Genomic DNA, 18638 nt, shown 5'->3' on the forward strand with positions numbered 1-18638 from the left:
CCAGAATTACCTGAGGGCACTGAGAAATTGAGGATTATACATTCAAGATAGGATAGAAGCAGGTCTTGAGCCCAGGTTCTCCTGGACTCCATAGTCCCAAGTTTTTTCTTTCTATCTACTACATATAATGCCTCTCATTTACAATCATAAACACTCTAAAAACACAAGCTACGTAAAAACTATACAATTTTTAGTAGGCAAGGGAAAGTAAAAAATGTTAAAGAATTACATAATTCATTGAAATAATATTAATTAGATTTTTTTTTTAGCTTTTACCTTTACATCTGCCCTTGTTTTGTTTGTGACTTCCATAACAAATTCACAGCGTTTTCCATTGGGTGGATTCATAAGATGGTTAAGAATATACAGATCCACCGTAGCACCCAAATTATCTATGTTGGACACAAAAATGTATTCCTTTCCCTCTCCTATAAGAGTATCAAGCAAACCAGAATTGTAGAAACTGGCATAAATGTCACCATGACCTGGAGGATACCAAGCTTCTGTATTTTCCCCTGAGTAAGACACATCCTTTGCTACAGGCAGTAAAGATTCCTTATTAATTCTAGGGTACCTGGAAATTAAAAAAAAATCACTATTAACTCCAAAAATGGGTACAGACCTTCATGTAGATAACAATACATATAAGTAGAAGTTAACCTCCTTTTCAAGAACCATTTCTAGAACACTTATAAAACAGATTAAATGAATTGCATCCCTTTCCAAAAATCTGTGGAAAAGCAAAACTTACAAAATGAACAAATTTAAGGGAAGACTTTCTTTTTCAAAAGGATTCACTATAGGGTTTCTCTAAATACTGTTCTTTTTATAAAAATGACATGAAATTGTTAGACATACAGGAAAGGGGCAAAGAAATGTTATGGGAAGTCCTAAAGAAATCAGAAATGGGGACAGTACAAATCACTGAAATAACATCAGTAGAAAAGTGAATTTAGGAAAACTGATTTGTGGACAGCTTTGAAAACATTGTATTAAACTGAGGAACACCCCAATCAATATTTAAACTAAAATTTGGGTTCTAAAGAAAACCTAAAATACTTTAAAACAGCATTTTATGTCATGACATAAGAGAACTCCCTTACTCATTTCCCCTTCTCTAAAGGAAATGGCTAAAGGCCAGAATTTCCCAGGGACTTATAGGAAATTGAATTAGAAGCTGAATGAAGAGTTTTGTTTAAGGGATCAGAAGAAAATACACTAGAAGCCAAAAGGATTTTTAGACCCAGCCCATATATTTCATTTCATATATTTTTCTCTAAACAACCCTCCTGTATAGGTAAAATGGGAAAAAAGTTATTTTGATTCCAGAGTCCTGACATACAAATACTTTTTGTGATGGCCAAGGAACAACAGGTCCTATTCTGGAACCCATTCTCACTAATATTTTCAGTTAAAGCACAAGTAACTTAAGAGAACAGGAACAAATGCTCAACCTTCACAACAATCATTTCAATTTCAACCCAATATCTTCACAGGTTCTCCTGGAACATGATGGAGGAACACAAAATGAATAATCTGAATCTTTCACTTCTTTCAATAAGTTATATGTCCGTAGTACCTGCTTTGATTAAAAGTGTAGATTTTCACACGGCAATGATTGTACTTCTGAAGTATTTTTTTTGTATCTTCATCAGTGTTAAAAGAGTTCATCAAAACAAGAGGAACATCTGTATTGTAGGTTTTGTTCAAGTGCTAGGAAAGAAGGTATAACTAAAATAAATATTACCCAGTTGTACTTTTAGTCTAAGAACTCCAAAGTTCTCCACTCATAACTACAACAAAACTCCTCTAAAACATCCTTACCATTTACAATTTAACCAAGTACACAAGTATGAAATTTTTCTGATAAATCCATTGTCTTTAGTGAGCACCTACTAAGATGCTCCAAACCTAGGAAGAAGGGAGAAAAAAGGAAAATTTCCAAAGACACCATCCCTACCCTCCAGAAACCTCCTCATGTTATATATCTGAGTTTATGCACAATTTAAATTTTTATTTTAAACTTCTCAGATATACTTTGGGTTAGTTATAGATAATGCCCAAGTGTATCTCAATAGCTAACAAAAGAAACAAACCTAATTAGTCCCTTACTTCCCAATCCCATCGATGTAACACCTGAAGTGGAAGGCAATGTGGTATATAATACAACCAGCAGTAGATATGGAAGCAGAGGACATGAGTTCAAATCTTAGGCTCTGTGATTTCCTGCCTATCTGAAATAATGTGTATAAAGCAATTTGCAAACCATTAAGTGACAGATAAATGTCAGTCATTACTAGTGTAAAGATTGGATCTGTGATTTCATTGATATACATGACTGAACTTCCAGGTGAGGAAATTCCCTCCACCAATAAAGGTCAATTTGCACAGCCAGGCAGGTAGATCTTGATGCCAGGCCTTCCTAGCTTTGAGGGCAGCTCTCGAGATGCCATACTGCTTTATTATTATTATTATTATTATTATTAAGTAAATAAATCACTTAATTTCTCTGGTCTTCAATTTCCTTACATGTAAAATGAGAGGGTTGATTTAGATGGCCTTATAAAGTCCTTTCAACTCTAAATCTATCATGGTAGGTGCTAAACTCTTGATTATAAAAGGTGGTATTAATGGGAGCATGGAAAGAGAGTAAGCCAAGAGATTGAGGAATTCCAGTAACCATTTCTGACTGATTCTATTTGAGAGTGAAGTAGAGGCTTAAGAATTAGGTTGAAGGCAGGCAGCCAGATAATTCCTGCATTAAAATACAATGGCTTATTTCTTTTAACATATATAACCAAAACCAAAAGCCAAAATGACAACACTCAATAAAACTCTCAATATTATCTAATTTTATTAAACTCAATTTTAACATCATAATTGTTAAATATCACTCACCTCAATTTGTTGAACTGTCAGATCCAAAAAAGTATTTTCATTCCGCACACCAATCAGACTTTTGGGACCTTTACAACCCATGCTAGTTCCCAAACCACCATTGAGTTTTACTACTACCAACTTATTCAGGACAGAAGATATATTATCAGGTAAGCCTCTGGCCTTTATCTTCTCATAAGGTTGAATCTAAAAGGGGGAAAAACACATTAAAAAAACTGTTAGTTTTTTAAAAAATTAAGCAGCTTAAGAAAAGGTAAAAGACAAGTCAGTGTTAAATAACCCAATCTTATTTAATGAGTTGCTGGCTATATATTGTCATGAAAATAAAGATTTTTCCTGAGTTTCTTTCAATATCATACTCCTTGTTTTTCCTCCAGTCATAATACTATCAATCTACACTAAAGCCAATTAATTTCCAGCCTGTCTATGTCAACTCCCTTGCTCAAAAACCTTTGAAGTGAATTTCCATTCCCTATAGAAGGAAAAATGAGAGATGGTGCTGATTATTTTAAGCATTTGTAATAGAACGTCTGCCCTCACAAACTTTATTGATAGAATGATTAATGTTCTAACAGAATGATTAAGGCATGGACATAAATAAGCAGGGTGAAGTAAGATAGGACCAATGCCTAAACAAAAATGCCCCCTTTTTCTGAGAGCTATTGTAAAAGGAAATTCTTGGTTCTCTGTCTATTCTGAGTTTGCACTTGTGAAAAGGGAATTCTTTGTTCTCTTTGCCTAGTTGGAGTTAACACTTTGGAATAACAATACTTAAGTACCCTTACTTGGTACCTCACTAGACTGAAGACAGGATTGACTCTCTTTGATCTATTTTTTAATTAATCAACAAAAGTGAATACACCCATACTTAACCGTAAAGTAAGAGAAGTCCACAAACTCTTACTCCTAGGAGGAGAGTTAACACTTTTAGAGGTGAGAAGCCAGCAACTTCTGAATTCTTTTAAGAGTTCACACACCCAGAAAGTGTGGTTCTATAAGAGGTCTAACAATTTTCAAAACTGTGATTGGCCCCTGTGAAGAGGGGCAGGGATAAGAAACCACCATAAAAGCCACAAAATCCTTGGGCTGGCAGTCTGGAGAAGTTGAGTCTTATGGAGAGTGTCTCCTGGAGAAAGTCTTTGAGGAAACCTCATTGGAGACTGCTGCGTGGATCCTGACTTCAACTTAGACTCTGCTTCCTGGACTACTTGGTTGGGTGAGGGAAAAGGCCGACTCCCTTCCTAGTTTCCTAAGAGATTAGCTTCAGTCTTGGAGGAGGCCACGTGATTACTCACTACTGGCCCTCCTGGATAAGGACTAGTACAGGTATTTTCTCTAACCTTTCACATTTCTCTACTTTATTGTTTCTCCTCTATTTTGGTAAATAAAGTGCATCCAACTGTTAAATTTAACCTTTATCCAGAAAGCCTTGAAAGGACTTGGTAATAGAGAGGGAGTAGTTAGTTATACATAGAGAGGAAACAAGAAGGGCAAGATGTGTCATAAAGAGAAGTAGGATTAAGTTAGATTGGAGAGAGGTAGAAAGGAATTCAGATTGCAGAAGGCCTAAAGGTACATTCTACTTAGAAGGAAATAAAATAGTAATTTTGGTGTAGTTTAATGAAAGGATAAATAAGCAAAAGATGTGAGAAAGCAAAGAGACACCCACAGAAGTACCTGAAGGCAATTCTACCTTATTTTCATTGTCGCTGTAAAAAAGGGCAAAGTTTTTGTAGAAGTCTACTTGCATGTAATAAATTGGGAGTCCAACTTTGCCCAGATTGGTTATGTAGTCCTCAATGTACTTTGGTTTGATGGGGATCATTCCTATTAGTAGACAGCTCTTACAGTTTCAGTTTTGTCTTTATATCCTAAGTACTAGATTGACTGAATTAATGATTAGTGAATTGAATCACTGAGAAGCTACCAAATTACACACATTTACAAATTAGTGATTCAATTCATTAATCAGTAATTCAATTAACCAAGTACTTAGGATATAAAGACAAAACTAAAACTATAACTGATCTGGCCAAATTTCAGTCATCATTTCATAAAATGTACAATTTGTAAAAGATCTTTTCTGAGGGAAATAGGTAAATTTCCCAAGAAAGATCCCCTGTATTCCTTTTCACATGTGTACTTCACCAGGAGGTGAAACCACTGGGATTGGCTTTGTTTCAAGAAGTTTAGAGTTATTAAAAATACCATCTAGCCCCTTCTTCCATTTCCTCCTCCTGTAAAATTCTGGACACTTCTCTGAGAAACTGCTCAGAGTCTGTCTAAGATAAAATATACTGATGAATCAGCACTATAAGATGTTCCTCCAACTTCAGTTCACATTCATAAACTGTTATAAATGGCAAATTCACAAAATAAGTCAGTTCTCTTTTAAAAGTCGGAGAGGGTTTACAATATGGCTCTTTCTTTAGTATTACTGTTAAGTATGTATGAAGTTGTCATTTTCAGTTGGGCATGTTTGAGCTTTGTTTCCTACAAACTATGTTGATTGGGTCCCAACCACTCACCAAGTTATTATATGAGTTTGTTTTTCCTTTGTAACTAGTGGCCACAGGGGGAATATTTTCTGAACCAAAAACCAGTGACACTTAGTATATAATAAGAGATTTGCAAAGTCTCATTAGGAAGTATCTTCTTTTCCTGAAATGATAATTGGCCCAGATAATGACACAAATTCACCATACTATACCCAATAGCCCAAATTTATGACAAAGCTGACTGAGGTTGTAAGTTTACTCTATCATCATAGAACAAATTCCACATTGAGGAGGAATAGTGATTTTTAATATAACTTGCATTATACTCCAAGCAAAGAGGCTAACCAGAACCATCATCTCAGCAGTATCTTGCAATGCCATATATCCTTCAATCCATCCTCCAACATCATTTATATTACTGCATTTAAAGTCAGTGAAACCCCAGTCAGAATACCTACAGTGAGAGAGCCATGAAACTACCTTTTTGTTATTTCAGTCACAAGTCTCATGCTGCCAAGCTTTTGGGAGCCAGACTTGAATACTGTGTCTTTTTGTTTTATAAAGGAAAGGATAATGGATCTTTGCCATGTTCTTCTAAAGAGTCTAAGTTCTATATTAAAACAGTATTCATGAGCTGAATTAAAAAGAAAGCAACACACCAAACCAAAAAGTTAGGGTGACGCTCTGCTCTCTGGGTAAAACAGGAGCAGATGCAAACTGTAGCCTTCATGCCTGCTCACCAGTGACCAAGTGGTTACCATGAAGTGCAAATCTATAAACCAAAGGGAAGAAGGAGTTACTTTTTTAAAGTATCTACATATGCAAATGTATAAGAAAGGCATTCTGATCCAAACATTTATTAAATGCCTACTCTATGCCAGGCACTGTGCTAGGCATATGAAAATTGCCCTGCCTTCAAGGATGCTACATTGCCATAATGGAGGAAGCAGACACCACAGGCACGGTAGAGGCCAATCTGGACAAAGTACTACGGTGCAACATGAAGAAGAGATGGGTCAGAGATTGTGGACCTGCACTGGGAGATGTGGAGAAAGATTCCTCAGTACCATGGGGAGATGGTGGCCTGGGAAGACAAGCCTCACAACAGGATGAGAATCTGCTATCTGTACTGATCCTCTTCCATTCACCCTGGCTGATAGGTTACAATCAAATAATTTAACTTAAAGAGTCAAGAATAACTTAAACTAGGACTGAAACCTGTAGCAGATTACAAAGTATAAACAGTATCCCTTTCAGTTTTATTTTCTTTTGTTAGCATTAAAATTCTCTGGAGGCCATATCTTAATTTATAAATCTTTATTAAATAATAAAAAGTGGGCCAGAGAAAGAAAAGGCTCCATCTCTCCTAGCAGCCTCCTCCTCAAACCTAGCTGTACCAGCCACCAGCTGCCAACCAGACTGTCAGCACTGGCTCTCCCTGAGCCTTCTCCTCAGGCTGGGATTCCAAGGAAAAAGACCTTATTTCCTCCCCATACTCCAACTTATTCTCTTCATAACATCACTTTCCCAAGGGACTCTGGCCTCAGTCTGGCCAAGAGGTAGGTTACCCAGTGCACACATTCACTCTTCTATGCCTGACTTCCCCTAGCTTACTTAGTTGCTTAGAGGCTTGTTTACAGATTAAAAAAAAAAAAACAAAAGAGCTTGTCTCCACCCTCATTCAGCAAGGGGAGGGCAGGGAGGACTGGGAAGAAGCATGTTGCAGCTTCAATCTTAAGATCAAACTTTTTTTCTCTCCCTAAAATCCAAAGGTTACTTTACTTGGGATGCCAAAAAGGGGTACAGATTAAAATTAAATTTCCACACTTTCAGGCAATTTACAACACTTTCCTAACTCAAGACTCTTAGAATTTTCCCCATTCTTAGAATCCTTATTTAATAACTCAGTTTCATATGAACTTTCCTCACAAACCTAGGATCAAATCTAGACTTTTTGTCTCTAATAATGTCTCTGTCTAAAAATATTAATCTGTTTGGTTAACACCTTCACTAAAAACTCTGGAAATAAATGAAGCAATCAAATGGGGATTAAAAGATCTTTCTGAAAGTTGAAGAGAAAATAACTGGGAGTCAAGTGAATATAAAGACTAAAAAGCAATCATTGGTTGTTTGGTTTATTTTCATATTCTCAAAGTTAATTTAAATAGGCTCTACCTTCAAAAGAATCCTAAGTAAATGTTTTTCACATTTCACAAGAAAGTTTGCATTTCAGGCTTCTTTAAAGAGTCTTAAAATTAGAAATATACAAAATGCATAATCAATCTACTAATTATTTTTCTTTATTGTGACTACTAAGCAACATACTTAGCCAGCACACAAACATTTTCCCCAAATTTAAGAGTCCTGAACCATTTTTACCTTCAAATGACTTGAGTTTCTCACTTTCTACTCTAACCCCCTATGATACCTAAAAGCCACTAATTAATGGAGAAACCACCTAATAGTAGAATTATCCTCTCAACTTCACCTTAGCTCTTTTTAAATAGAAAATATTCTAGAAAAATATTCTAATCTTTCTCACTTGGGCCAGAACCTATTGAACATGTATTATATATTTAAAAAAACAGCTAGCATTTTCCATTTTTTTTAAGTACTCTCATTTTTTTTCAAAGGGCCAATCTCGATGTAACTCTAAGATCCAGTGGATGAAACTGACTCTAGATTATTTATCTGAGATACAATGCCCAGGGACAAGAATTTAGCTGATGATGAATCTCTAAACAGATAGGTGCGGATAAAAGATCATTCCAGACTCAGTCCAGGGCTCTCTACTCAGTGAATTTGCAAATCCTTCAAAAAAAGCTCTAGATAGAGTGGAATATGTATTCACATTTCAGGGTTACGCAGCATTATATTACTCCTGCTCAGTGGCATGACAAAATCCAGACCCTTTACAAAGGTTCAAATTAAGAGAATTAATTATGTAAAGGCTGTTTAAAAAATAGAACCAAATATGACTGAGTCAAAGCATTTACTTTAGTGATTAACATGAAGAATAGAGTGTGCACTCACCACACATTTGTGAAATGATTCAGCCAATAATTCCATACTAGGAAGCTGGAGATGAGGATTTCTATAGGATCCATAAGTTAAAAGAAAAGAGAGTAAACCATCTCTCTCCTTAGGCAACTTGTTTAATACCTTAATAACTCATTTAAGTCTGGTCACTATTTTGAGGAAAAAGAAGACTGCCTTGAAATAGAATTGTTCAAATTTTAAACACTGGGTAGTTCTGTGTTAAATCTTTGGAGAAGAGGACTACTTAAAGGGGTGTTTATCCAAAGAAGGACAAGCCCTGTAAGATACTTGATTAGCAATTTCCCTGTGCAGCTTGGGGTGCAGCAGGCAGTTAAGATTTGGGAATTGCATAACCATCCCATTTAAAATTATACAAAACAGGAGTACTGAATAACCTTTTACCAGGATAGGAGCCACTCAGCTCCCCAGTTCAAGATGAGAGTTAACATAACAAATTGAATACTTCTATTTTTCAAACTCTTTATGAATTGTAAAGTAGATAGTTTTCTTTATAAAGAATTGATAACATTTGTTGTTCAGTCATGTCCAACTCTAGAGACCACTGCTATCATCCATGGAGTCTTCTTGACAAGGATTCTGTAGTTCATCATTTCCTTCTCCCAATGGATCCCTTTGTCAGACAATCAGATTTTAGGTGACTTGTCCAGGGTCACTCAGAGACTGAGGAGTAGGTAATTAAAGATAAGAAAGTAGTACTACTCCTTTACAACCTATTTATTACGTATCTAACAGGGCAAGTCACTTAACCCTAATTGCTAGCCCTTGCTCTTATGACTTAAGAGTTGTTACTAGGATGGAAAATAAGGGTTTATTTTTTTTTTAAAGAACCAAATCTATATGAGTTGGCTATTAATAGGAATGACCCTCATGAAACCAAAGTACCTGGTAACCATATAACCAATCTAAGCCAAATGGAGACCCCTGATTCTAACACACATCAGTACTTCTCTACAAAAACCTGTCAAATCTCTATACAGTAAAAACAGGAGTATATTACTACTCTTAATTAACCAGCAAACACTCTTAATTGATTCTAGTATGCTCGTTTATAAAATGGAAGGGAAACAGGCACAAAATGTCAACTTAGCAAAGTTTTCTTCAAACTCTCTTTCCATCCTGTATTTACAAGCTTGTCTAGGACTGGCTTACTTAAATATCATCCATTAGGAATGCAGGATTCTTGTCTAAACAGCTACTGCACATCTCTCCCAAGTGTTTATATACCAATAATCTTAATAATATTTCCACTACTGTAAATGACCAATAAATAAAATTCAAGTTTTTTAAATTAACCTTCTATATTTGATGTTAGATTGGCAATCATTAAAGAGCAATTGAAACATTTGCTGGTGCTTGTAAGACATGCCATTCTCCCATCTCCTGACAAATTTCCTCCTTTTATTTATTCACTTATTTTAACTTTTATTAAAAAATTCTTTTGAGTTCCAATTTTTTTTCTCCCCCTTGCCCTTCCCCTACCTACTGAGAAGGCAGGCAGTATATCAATTACACATGTGAAATCATGACAACTAGATTTCTATCTTAGCCAGATTGAAAAAAGAGAACACACAAACAAGAAAAACAAAAAAACAAGAAATATGAAGAATGTGAAAAACAATGTTTCAATTTGCAAGAGTTCATTGATTCTCTTTCTGGAGGTAGACTGCATTTTTCATCACAGATTTTTTGGAATTGTCTCAGATAACTGTTGTGAGCAGAGTAGCCAAGTTTTTAACATCTGATCATTGTTACAATATTGCTGCTGCTGTAGACAATGCTCTTCTAGTTTTGCTCCCTTTACTTTGTATCAGCTCATAAGTATTATTAGTGTCCTGTTTTTTCCCCATCCTCTCCAGCATTTGCCATTTTCCTTTTCTGTCATGCTATTCAAGCTAATAGGTATGAAGTGGTACTTCAGTGTTGTTTAATTAAATTTCCTGTAATCAGAATTATCCCTCTTCCTTCTTATGGTCCTCTCTGCCTCTTATTTGGTCATAAACTCTTCTCCTATCCATGGATTTGACAGGTATATTTTTCCCTGTTCCCCTAATTTACTTATGACATCACTCTTTATTATGTCCAAATCATTTAACCATTTTGATCTTATTTTGGTATGTGGTGTTAGATGTTGGTTGAGGCTGAGTTTCTGACAAACTGTTCCCTAATTTTCCCAGCAATTTTTATCAAATAGTGAATTCTTGCCCCCAAACTTAGGTCTTTTGTTTTGTCAAACACTAAATGACTAGAGTAATTTAAACCATGTATTGTGAACCTACTCTATTCCACTCATCCATCACTCCCTTTCTTAGCCAATACCAGATTGTCTTGATTATTACCATTTTGTTTGATATGTTACTGCCTAGGGATATTAAAAAAAATAATTACTTTTACTTTTGTTTTCAATTCTGAATTCTCCTGCCCTCTCCCCATTCCTCACTTATTGAAAAGGCAAAAAACCCAACACCCATTCCAAATTTATATAGTGTCAAAAAAACAGATTCCTGCCATTAGCAGTGGCCATTTCCAGACTGCCATCCAGACTCTTCATCATCTTGATTGTAGTCAATCAACCAGCAAGCTTTTATTAAACACCTACTATAAGTAAATATGACACTAGACAATGGGGATAAAGACAAATGGAACCCCACAAGGAGCTTACATGCTATCTGGATCCTTTTCATTTTAACAACAAAATTCCTAAAATGAACTAAATATCATACTATCGAGTGCACCAGGACTAATCCCACCTTCCTAGGAGAGAGTTCTGCCTCTCCTAACTCAGCCTAATACATATCTAGGTCTAGCCACTTCATACTCCTGAATCATAAGGAGTTTGTAGTCCACCAAAACCCCCAACTAAGTTTCAGATAAATGGTTGGCTTGTCATACCTTTACCATTCTATATCTGTAAAAAAAATTTTTTTACCCAAATATCACAGGTCAATGAAAAAATACTTATTTGAGAAATAATATCTCTGCTAACAATTAAAAGTATGGTTTGGAATTTATTAGCAAAATCTGAAATTAGGATTTTATACTTGCATAAGTCTATCTTCAAAGAATAAATGAGAGTAGGAGTGGGGAAAGTACTTTCAAAGAGATAACTCAAAATAATCATACAATTAAATTTTAAAAATTACCATTTGAATTTTACTGTTCTCCAAAGAAAGAAACAAATAATATTCTACAGATGAAAAGGCTAAAATTTAGTTTTTTGTTGTTTCAGTATGACAGTATTTATTTTCACACCTTTGATTTCAGGCTGAAAGTGAGAAATAGTATCATTCCAAAATAAGTAAATTTCTTCCCCCTCAAACCAACATTTAAAAACAACAATTCTAATATCAAAAAGCCCTGCTCTTTAAGATGAAAATTTCAATATATTAAGGGTTGGGAGATGGAAATAAAATGATTAATTACTAAGTACTCAAGGTATGTTAGGTCCTATGGAAGATACCTAAGGCAATATCATCATCATCATCATCATCATATTTATGTAGCACAGTGAAGTTTTAAATGTGCTTCATGTAATCTTATTTGATCATATAATAGATGTGTATTAACTCTGCTCCCTAACTGAGGCTGCCCAGGGAGTCACCTCACTGTTCCCGGCAAGTTTCCTCATCTATAAAATTGAGTTTTAGACTCTATGGTGTTGATTCCTAACGTCTCTCCCAGCTTTTTAGGAATTTGCAAAGCAATGTAGTTTACTCAAGCCACAACCTCTCGAGGCCTCAGTTTCTTTGTACTTAAGAATGAGGGGAAGGAATGAAATCATCTTTGAGTTTTCAGCTCCAAATCCTGTAATTCTATGAGGAAACAGACACTTATAGTGCTTACTCTGTCAGACATTGTGGGCGAGGCACTTTTTAAAAATCCTTAACTTCTGTCTTAGAATCAATACCAGGTATTGGTTCCAAGGCAGAAGAGTGGCAAGGACTACACAACTGGGATTTGCCCAGGGTCATAAAGCTAGGAAGTGTCTATGCTCTCACTTGAACCCAGGACCTCCTGTCTCTAGGTCTGCCTCTCTCTCTAATGAGCCACTTCCCTGGCCCACTCTAATCACGATTAAAAATATATATTATCTCATTTGATCCTCATAACAACCCCATGATGTAGGTACTATTGTTATCCCCATTCTACAGATGAAGAAACTGAGGCAAAAAAAAGAAACATGATTAAGGTTTTATACTTTCATAAATCTATCCTTAAAAAATTAATGAGAAGAGCAAGATAATACTTTTAAAGAAATAATCTGAAATAATGATACAACTGAACAAAAAGTTAACATTTGAATGGAAGACATTAGGAAATCAACACACAATAGTTAATGACCATAGTACCTGTAGTACCTGATAAACCAAAAGATCAAAGCTACTGGATGATATTTGACAATTTTTTTTGACTCATTATTTGACAAAAACCACTGGGAAAACTGGAAAATAATAAGGCAGAAACGAGGCATAAATCACCATCTTACATCATACATCAAGATAAAATCAAAATGGATACTTGGATCTAGAAATAAAGGGGGATACCACAAGCAAATCAGGGGAATATGGGAAAGTTTATCTGTCAAATTAGATAAAGGAATAATTTATATCCAAACAAGATGTAGAGAACATTACAAGATGTAAAAATAGGTAACTTTTGACTACATTAAAGTTTTTGCATAAACAAAACCAATGCAACCAAGTTTAGAAGGAAAGAAATAGAAATAATTTTCATACCAAGTATATCTGACAAAGGCCTCATTTCTCAAATATATAGAGAACTGAGTCAAATCTATAAGGATTCAAAGCATTCCCCAATTGACAAGTAGTCAAAAGGATATGAACAGGCAATTCTCAGATGATAAAATTAAAAATAGTTTTAGTCACATGAAAAAATGCTCCAAATCACTATTAATTAGAAATGAAGATTAAAGTTACTCTGAGGTACCACCTCAAACTGTCAGACTGGTTAATATAATAAAAATGATAAATGTGAAAAAATTAGGACACTAATACAGTTTGGTGGAGCTATGAACTGATACAACCATTCTGGAAAGCAATTTGTAACCATGCTGAAAGGGCCATGAAGTTATATTCCCTTTGGCCCAGCAATACCACTACTAGATCTATATCCCAAAAGAGATCAAGATAGAGGGAAAGGGCCTACCGTGCCAAAATATTTATAGCAGCACTTTTTGTGGTAGCAAAGCTCCTGAAACTGAAGGGATGTACATCAATTGGGAATGTCTGAACAAGCTGTGATATATGACTGTAATGGAATACTACTGCACCATAAGAAAATAATACCAGGACACAAATGAGTTTCATTTCTGCAAGATGCCACATGAACTAGAAGTGAAAGTGGAGGTGACAGTAGCAATATTGTATTGCCAATAAGAGCCCACAAGACGGGGGTAGTTCCACTGGGAATAAAAAGGAAGAGACAGAAGAGAGTTCTATTTACCACCACTGCTCCCTCCAACACCATGACAATTGTCTCTTTAACTTAAGGGAAGTTCTCAAAATGTCTTGAATCCCTCCATCATTTTACTCAAGGCTTACCGAATCCTCTGGAGGCCTTTGGATTTTCCCCCAATCCACGGAAGGTCCCTTTTCTTGTAAGAATCTATGGAATAATTTCCGAAATCCTTCAAGGTCTTTTTTAGTATGCTAAGAAAAGAAACAATGTTCAAACAAATGTTAGAGCAATAGACATATGACAAACTATGAAATGAAACTGTTCCACTTTTAGGTTATTAAATACACAGAATTCTGTACAATTTAAGTTATTTTAGAGATACCTAAAACTAAGGAATAATACAAATTAGGGGTATATAATGGGAATATTAATAATTTTCTTACTATTACATTCTAGAGGGACATTATCTCATAGGTTCCCCAAAGAATATCCACAAAGTAGAATAATAATTTTCCACAAGGAACTTACTGAATCACAAATACTAGTTAGTTCAGAAACTTCAAAGATATCCTATCTAAAATTATACACATATGACCTTATTAGTTAGTTCTTTAGAAGATGGTAGGAAAAAATGGAAATCAGTATAATAGTTTGTATATATATAAAAAAGTATATATAACTAAAAGAATTACATCAGTAAAGGTAGTTTGCATTCATTCAACAAAGATTTTCAAAGTGAAAGTCAGTGTTTAACAGCATTAAAACTAAAATCTGACTAAACAAAAATTTCAAATAAACTTTGAAAAAAAAAAAGAAAAATCCAAGTTTTCCATGAGGATCAAGAAAAATATCTACCAATTCTGGTGAGATTGCTAACATTATTACATTAACTGTCAAACCTCTACTACAATCAGCTTTTATATCAAGTTTGCTAGACCAGTGGAAAAAGTAGTTTGTTGAGTCAGAAGACCTGGAATCAACTCTAATAGCTCTGAAACTAACTGTTTAACCTGGCAAGTCCCTTAAACTCCTTCTTTCTTCATCTATAAAATGAGGGATTAGACTAAATGGCCTTCTAGTTCTAGGTCAAGCATCAATAAGAGTATGCTCTCCCGGGGTAGCTGGGTGGCTCAGTGGATTGTGAACCAAGATGGGAGGTCCTGGGTTCAAATCTGGCCTCAGATATTTCTTAGCTATGTGACCCTGGGCAAGTCACTTAACCCCCATTGCCTAGTCCTTAATTACTCTTCTGCCTTAGAACCAATGCATAGTACTGATTCTAAGATGGAAGGTAAGGGTTAAAAAAAAAAAAAGAGTATGTTCTCCCTTGAAGTACAGACAACTACTGGTCCTCTCTGGTTCAGGGTTTGTATTCTTGAGTCGCTTTGGATGAAAAAGAGTCATAATGGAGCATCCAACCTTCTGGTGATGAATGAAAAATGGGTCAATGGACAAAAATATAAGGATATCACTCATCCTCTATAATCAGAACTTCTGGATGGGAGGGAAAAGAGATAGGAAGCCAGAAGACCAATAAGGAAGCTATTATAGTAGTCTAGGAGAAAGATTCTGGAAACCTGACTAAGGAAGTGGTCCTGTGAGTAGACAGAACGGAACAAAGGAACAGATATGTGGATTCAACTTTGTAACTGCCCAAATATGTGAGGTAAGGGGAAGGGTCAAGGATGATTATATGGTTGTGAGCCTGGGAACATAGTGTGGTAATCTAAAGAGGTAAAAAAAAATGAAGAAAAGAAAAGGCCACTGGATTCAACAAGAAGAAATTATTGGTAACTTTGAAAAGCTTTCAACAGGTTAAGTGGGTAGGTACTAAAGAAATAAAAGATTGATTCTCAGAGTAGCATTAATATGGAAAAGATAGTTAAAAGGATAGCTGGAGAGAATGAAAGGGTCAAGTGAAATTTTTTTTAAGCATTAATAAATTTAATTCAAAGACAATAACCAAAGAGAAAAAAATAAAAGAATAGAATCTTACATAAAACCCTTATTTAGCAGCATATAACCAAAAATAAGCAACCAGAAACATGCCTTCACTGTGTCTTTTCCCAAGTCCTTCTGAGGTAAGAGAAAAATTTTGAAGGTAAACATGAGCATATCTGTAAACAATATGGAATGAGAAAGTGAATATTAGAGAGAGAAATATAAAAGAAGCAAGCTCCCTATAAATATAAGAAGATAAGGAGATTAAGATCCCAAGCAGAGAGGTCAGCCTTAGCAAAGAGGAGGACTACCTCTTTCTCAGAGACTTGAGTTAAAGGAAACAGAATGGGTGCAAAGATATAAGGTTTTAAGCTATGGAGTAGAAACAAGGGCACTAATGATAGACTGTCTTAATTTTCTTCATAAATTAAGAGGCAAAGGCTTTGGCTAAAGATTTGAGATAGCTGCTAAGGACAAAGAGATAAAGAGTCAGGGGAGCAGCTAGGTGATTCAGTGGACTGACAGCCAGTCCTAGAGATGGGAGGTCCTGGGTTTCAATCTAGCCTCAGTCACTTTCTAGCAGTGTGATCCTGGACAAATCACTTAACCCCCCTATTGCCTAGCCCTTACCACTCTTCTTCCTTACAACTAATATACAAAATTGATTCTAAGATGGAAGGTGAGGGTTAGATAAATATTAAAAACAACAACAAAAAAGACTCAATAAATGAATAACTTTAAGTCCTAGGGAGAAATGGTCCTTTTAAAGGTCCTTTTAAAGAAAGGACCATCAGAGTTTAGAAATTCTGGAATCAACACAGTTACAGGTAATGATGGGATTTAAGGGATGACCATCCCTATGACTTATCTAAGGTAAAATCAAAGATGGAAATTCAAGGAAATTAATGAGGCTGATGAAATTTAAAAGCCCACATGTACTTAGTGACATCAGTGTGTATACTGAAAGCTTCCAGTATGAGAATCAGAATTTAAGTAGAAAAAGGTGTTGAGCCAGATACTGAATTTCTTGAGAAAGGAGGGAGTGACTTGAAAGCCAGTAGATTACAGCTAGAAAAATCTGGATCAGGCAATAAAGGGCAAATAAATCTCAAAAGAGAGGATAAAAAAATAATGGCAGTAGAAAAGTAAACTAAGAAGTATGAGTGAACAGGCAAAAAGGGATATGGCAAGTTGTTTTCCCCAAGTCCAATCAGTCAATAAACACCTATGAAGCACCTACTAAGTGCTAGGCACTGTGTTAAGTTCTGTGGATGTGAGGAAAGGCAAAAGACAGTCCCTGCCAAGAAGGAATTCACAGATGAATAGGGGAAATGACATACAAAGAATTATGTGCAAACTATAGCTAATTTCTATGAAAATTGGAAATAATCAATAGAAGGAAATCATTAGCATTAAGGGGGGATCAAGGAAGATTTCTTCAGAAGATGATATATCAGCTAGGACTTGAAGAAAGTTCATTATGTTGGGGGGGAGGGCATGAAAAAAGATGCAATCAACACTAAAAAGTGTCCAACAGTAATACCACATCTTCCAGAGAGATCTAGGTATCTTGTGAGCACAAGAAGAGGGAAAGAGTATAAAGAGATCTTTAAAGGGTACAAAAGAAGAGAAAGGAGGTTAAATTAATAATATAATATAATAAAAATAATGAAAATAAATAAATCTCTTGCCAAAAACTTGTCCTCCCCCACAAAAAAAGAAAAAAGAAACTTTTTTTCTTACATTTACTGATTCAGACATATAAAACCAAAATTCGCTTATCAATTTTGAAAAAAATGACAGTTAAGGAAATGCTTGAGTGTTGGAGGAAAAGACACTTTAAATACTTTTACATTTCTTTAGATCTTTAACATTTACTCAGCTTTGTAAAGAAATATTTCATCCAACACTGTTAATTTATTTGTTAAGCAAATCCAATGTTGCTCTTCCTTTATATATTCTTAGTGAAGATCTTTTCAATCTGGAGAAAAGAAAGGCCAAGACTACTTACTTATCTAGTTTAGATGAGCCTAAGAGAGTTGTTCATTGAAGTTAAAATACATTTCTTTTTTTTTTTAATTTTCCCAATTACATGTTAAATACCTTTCTGAAGGCCGAACATTCTAATAGAAGGTAAGTCCCTTGAGAGCAGATTCAGAACCTCAACTTTAACTTGTTTCTTTGTACCCTCTGGCACAGAGTAGGTACTTATGAACGGAAATGTCAGAAATTAAACCTGGGTCTTCCAGGCTCCATCTTCATCCATCAAGGCTCTACCTTTTTTTTTTAAGAGTATTTTTTAAATTGGTGGAATCTGGAATACTTGAATTCCTACCTCAGATTCATTTTGTGGTGCAGTTGAAAGTATTTTCTCTAGTTCCTTCTTCACTGATAATTCCAGCTCTTGTCGGATGACTTCTTGGAACTGGGAAGTACCACCTTGAGACATTGCTTTGCGAAGATCTTAAAACAAAAAAAGGAAACCAAAATTAGATATAAGTACAAATAAGTACAAATCTTGATAAAAACTACTTATATGCTCCTGGAATGCTTGCATCACAGAGTCTGTAGGAAATTTCTTAGTCTTATCGTATTCTCTAACATTTTAGTAAGTCATGAAATACAGAACAAAATCCAACTACTATGTATAGTAGTATAGAAGCTATGTATAACTAGTATGACTGATACCAGTGGGGTTGGTATAACAGACTGGGAGTTTATCTATTCTCAGTGTGCTATGGTAAAATGGCACTGAATTTGGTGGCAAATCCCGAGTTAGAATTTTAGCTCTGCTATTATTTGTGCCCTAAGTCCTAGGGGGTTTCA

The 18638-nt window shown here is 35.3% G+C and overlaps 1 protein-coding gene across 4 annotated transcripts in view; it reads right to left on the reverse strand.

The window, feature by feature from the left end:
• UGP2 (UDP-glucose pyrophosphorylase 2) overlaps positions 1 to 18638 on the reverse strand; it is a 45083-nt gene that overhangs the window by 7027 nt on the left and 19418 nt on the right. For all 4 annotated transcript variants that reach the window (XM_007476755.3, XM_056813934.1, XM_007476756.3 and 1 more), the window contains exons 2-6: positions 18148 to 18275; positions 14015 to 14122; positions 2899 to 3084; positions 1580 to 1713; positions 277 to 574 (exon numbers count right to left, since the gene is read on the reverse strand). In XM_007476755.3, the coding sequence (XP_007476817.1) occupies positions 277 to 574; positions 1580 to 1713; positions 2899 to 3084; positions 14015 to 14122; positions 18148 to 18275 (854 nt within the window). The remainder of the gene's footprint in view (positions 1 to 276; positions 575 to 1579; positions 1714 to 2898; positions 3085 to 14014; positions 14123 to 18147; positions 18276 to 18638) is intronic.

Source organism: Monodelphis domestica, chromosome 1 (assembly GCF_027887165.1).
Source record: "Monodelphis domestica isolate mMonDom1 chromosome 1, mMonDom1.pri, whole genome shotgun sequence".
NCBI classification, from domain to species: domain Eukaryota; kingdom Metazoa; phylum Chordata; class Mammalia; order Didelphimorphia; family Didelphidae; genus Monodelphis; species Monodelphis domestica.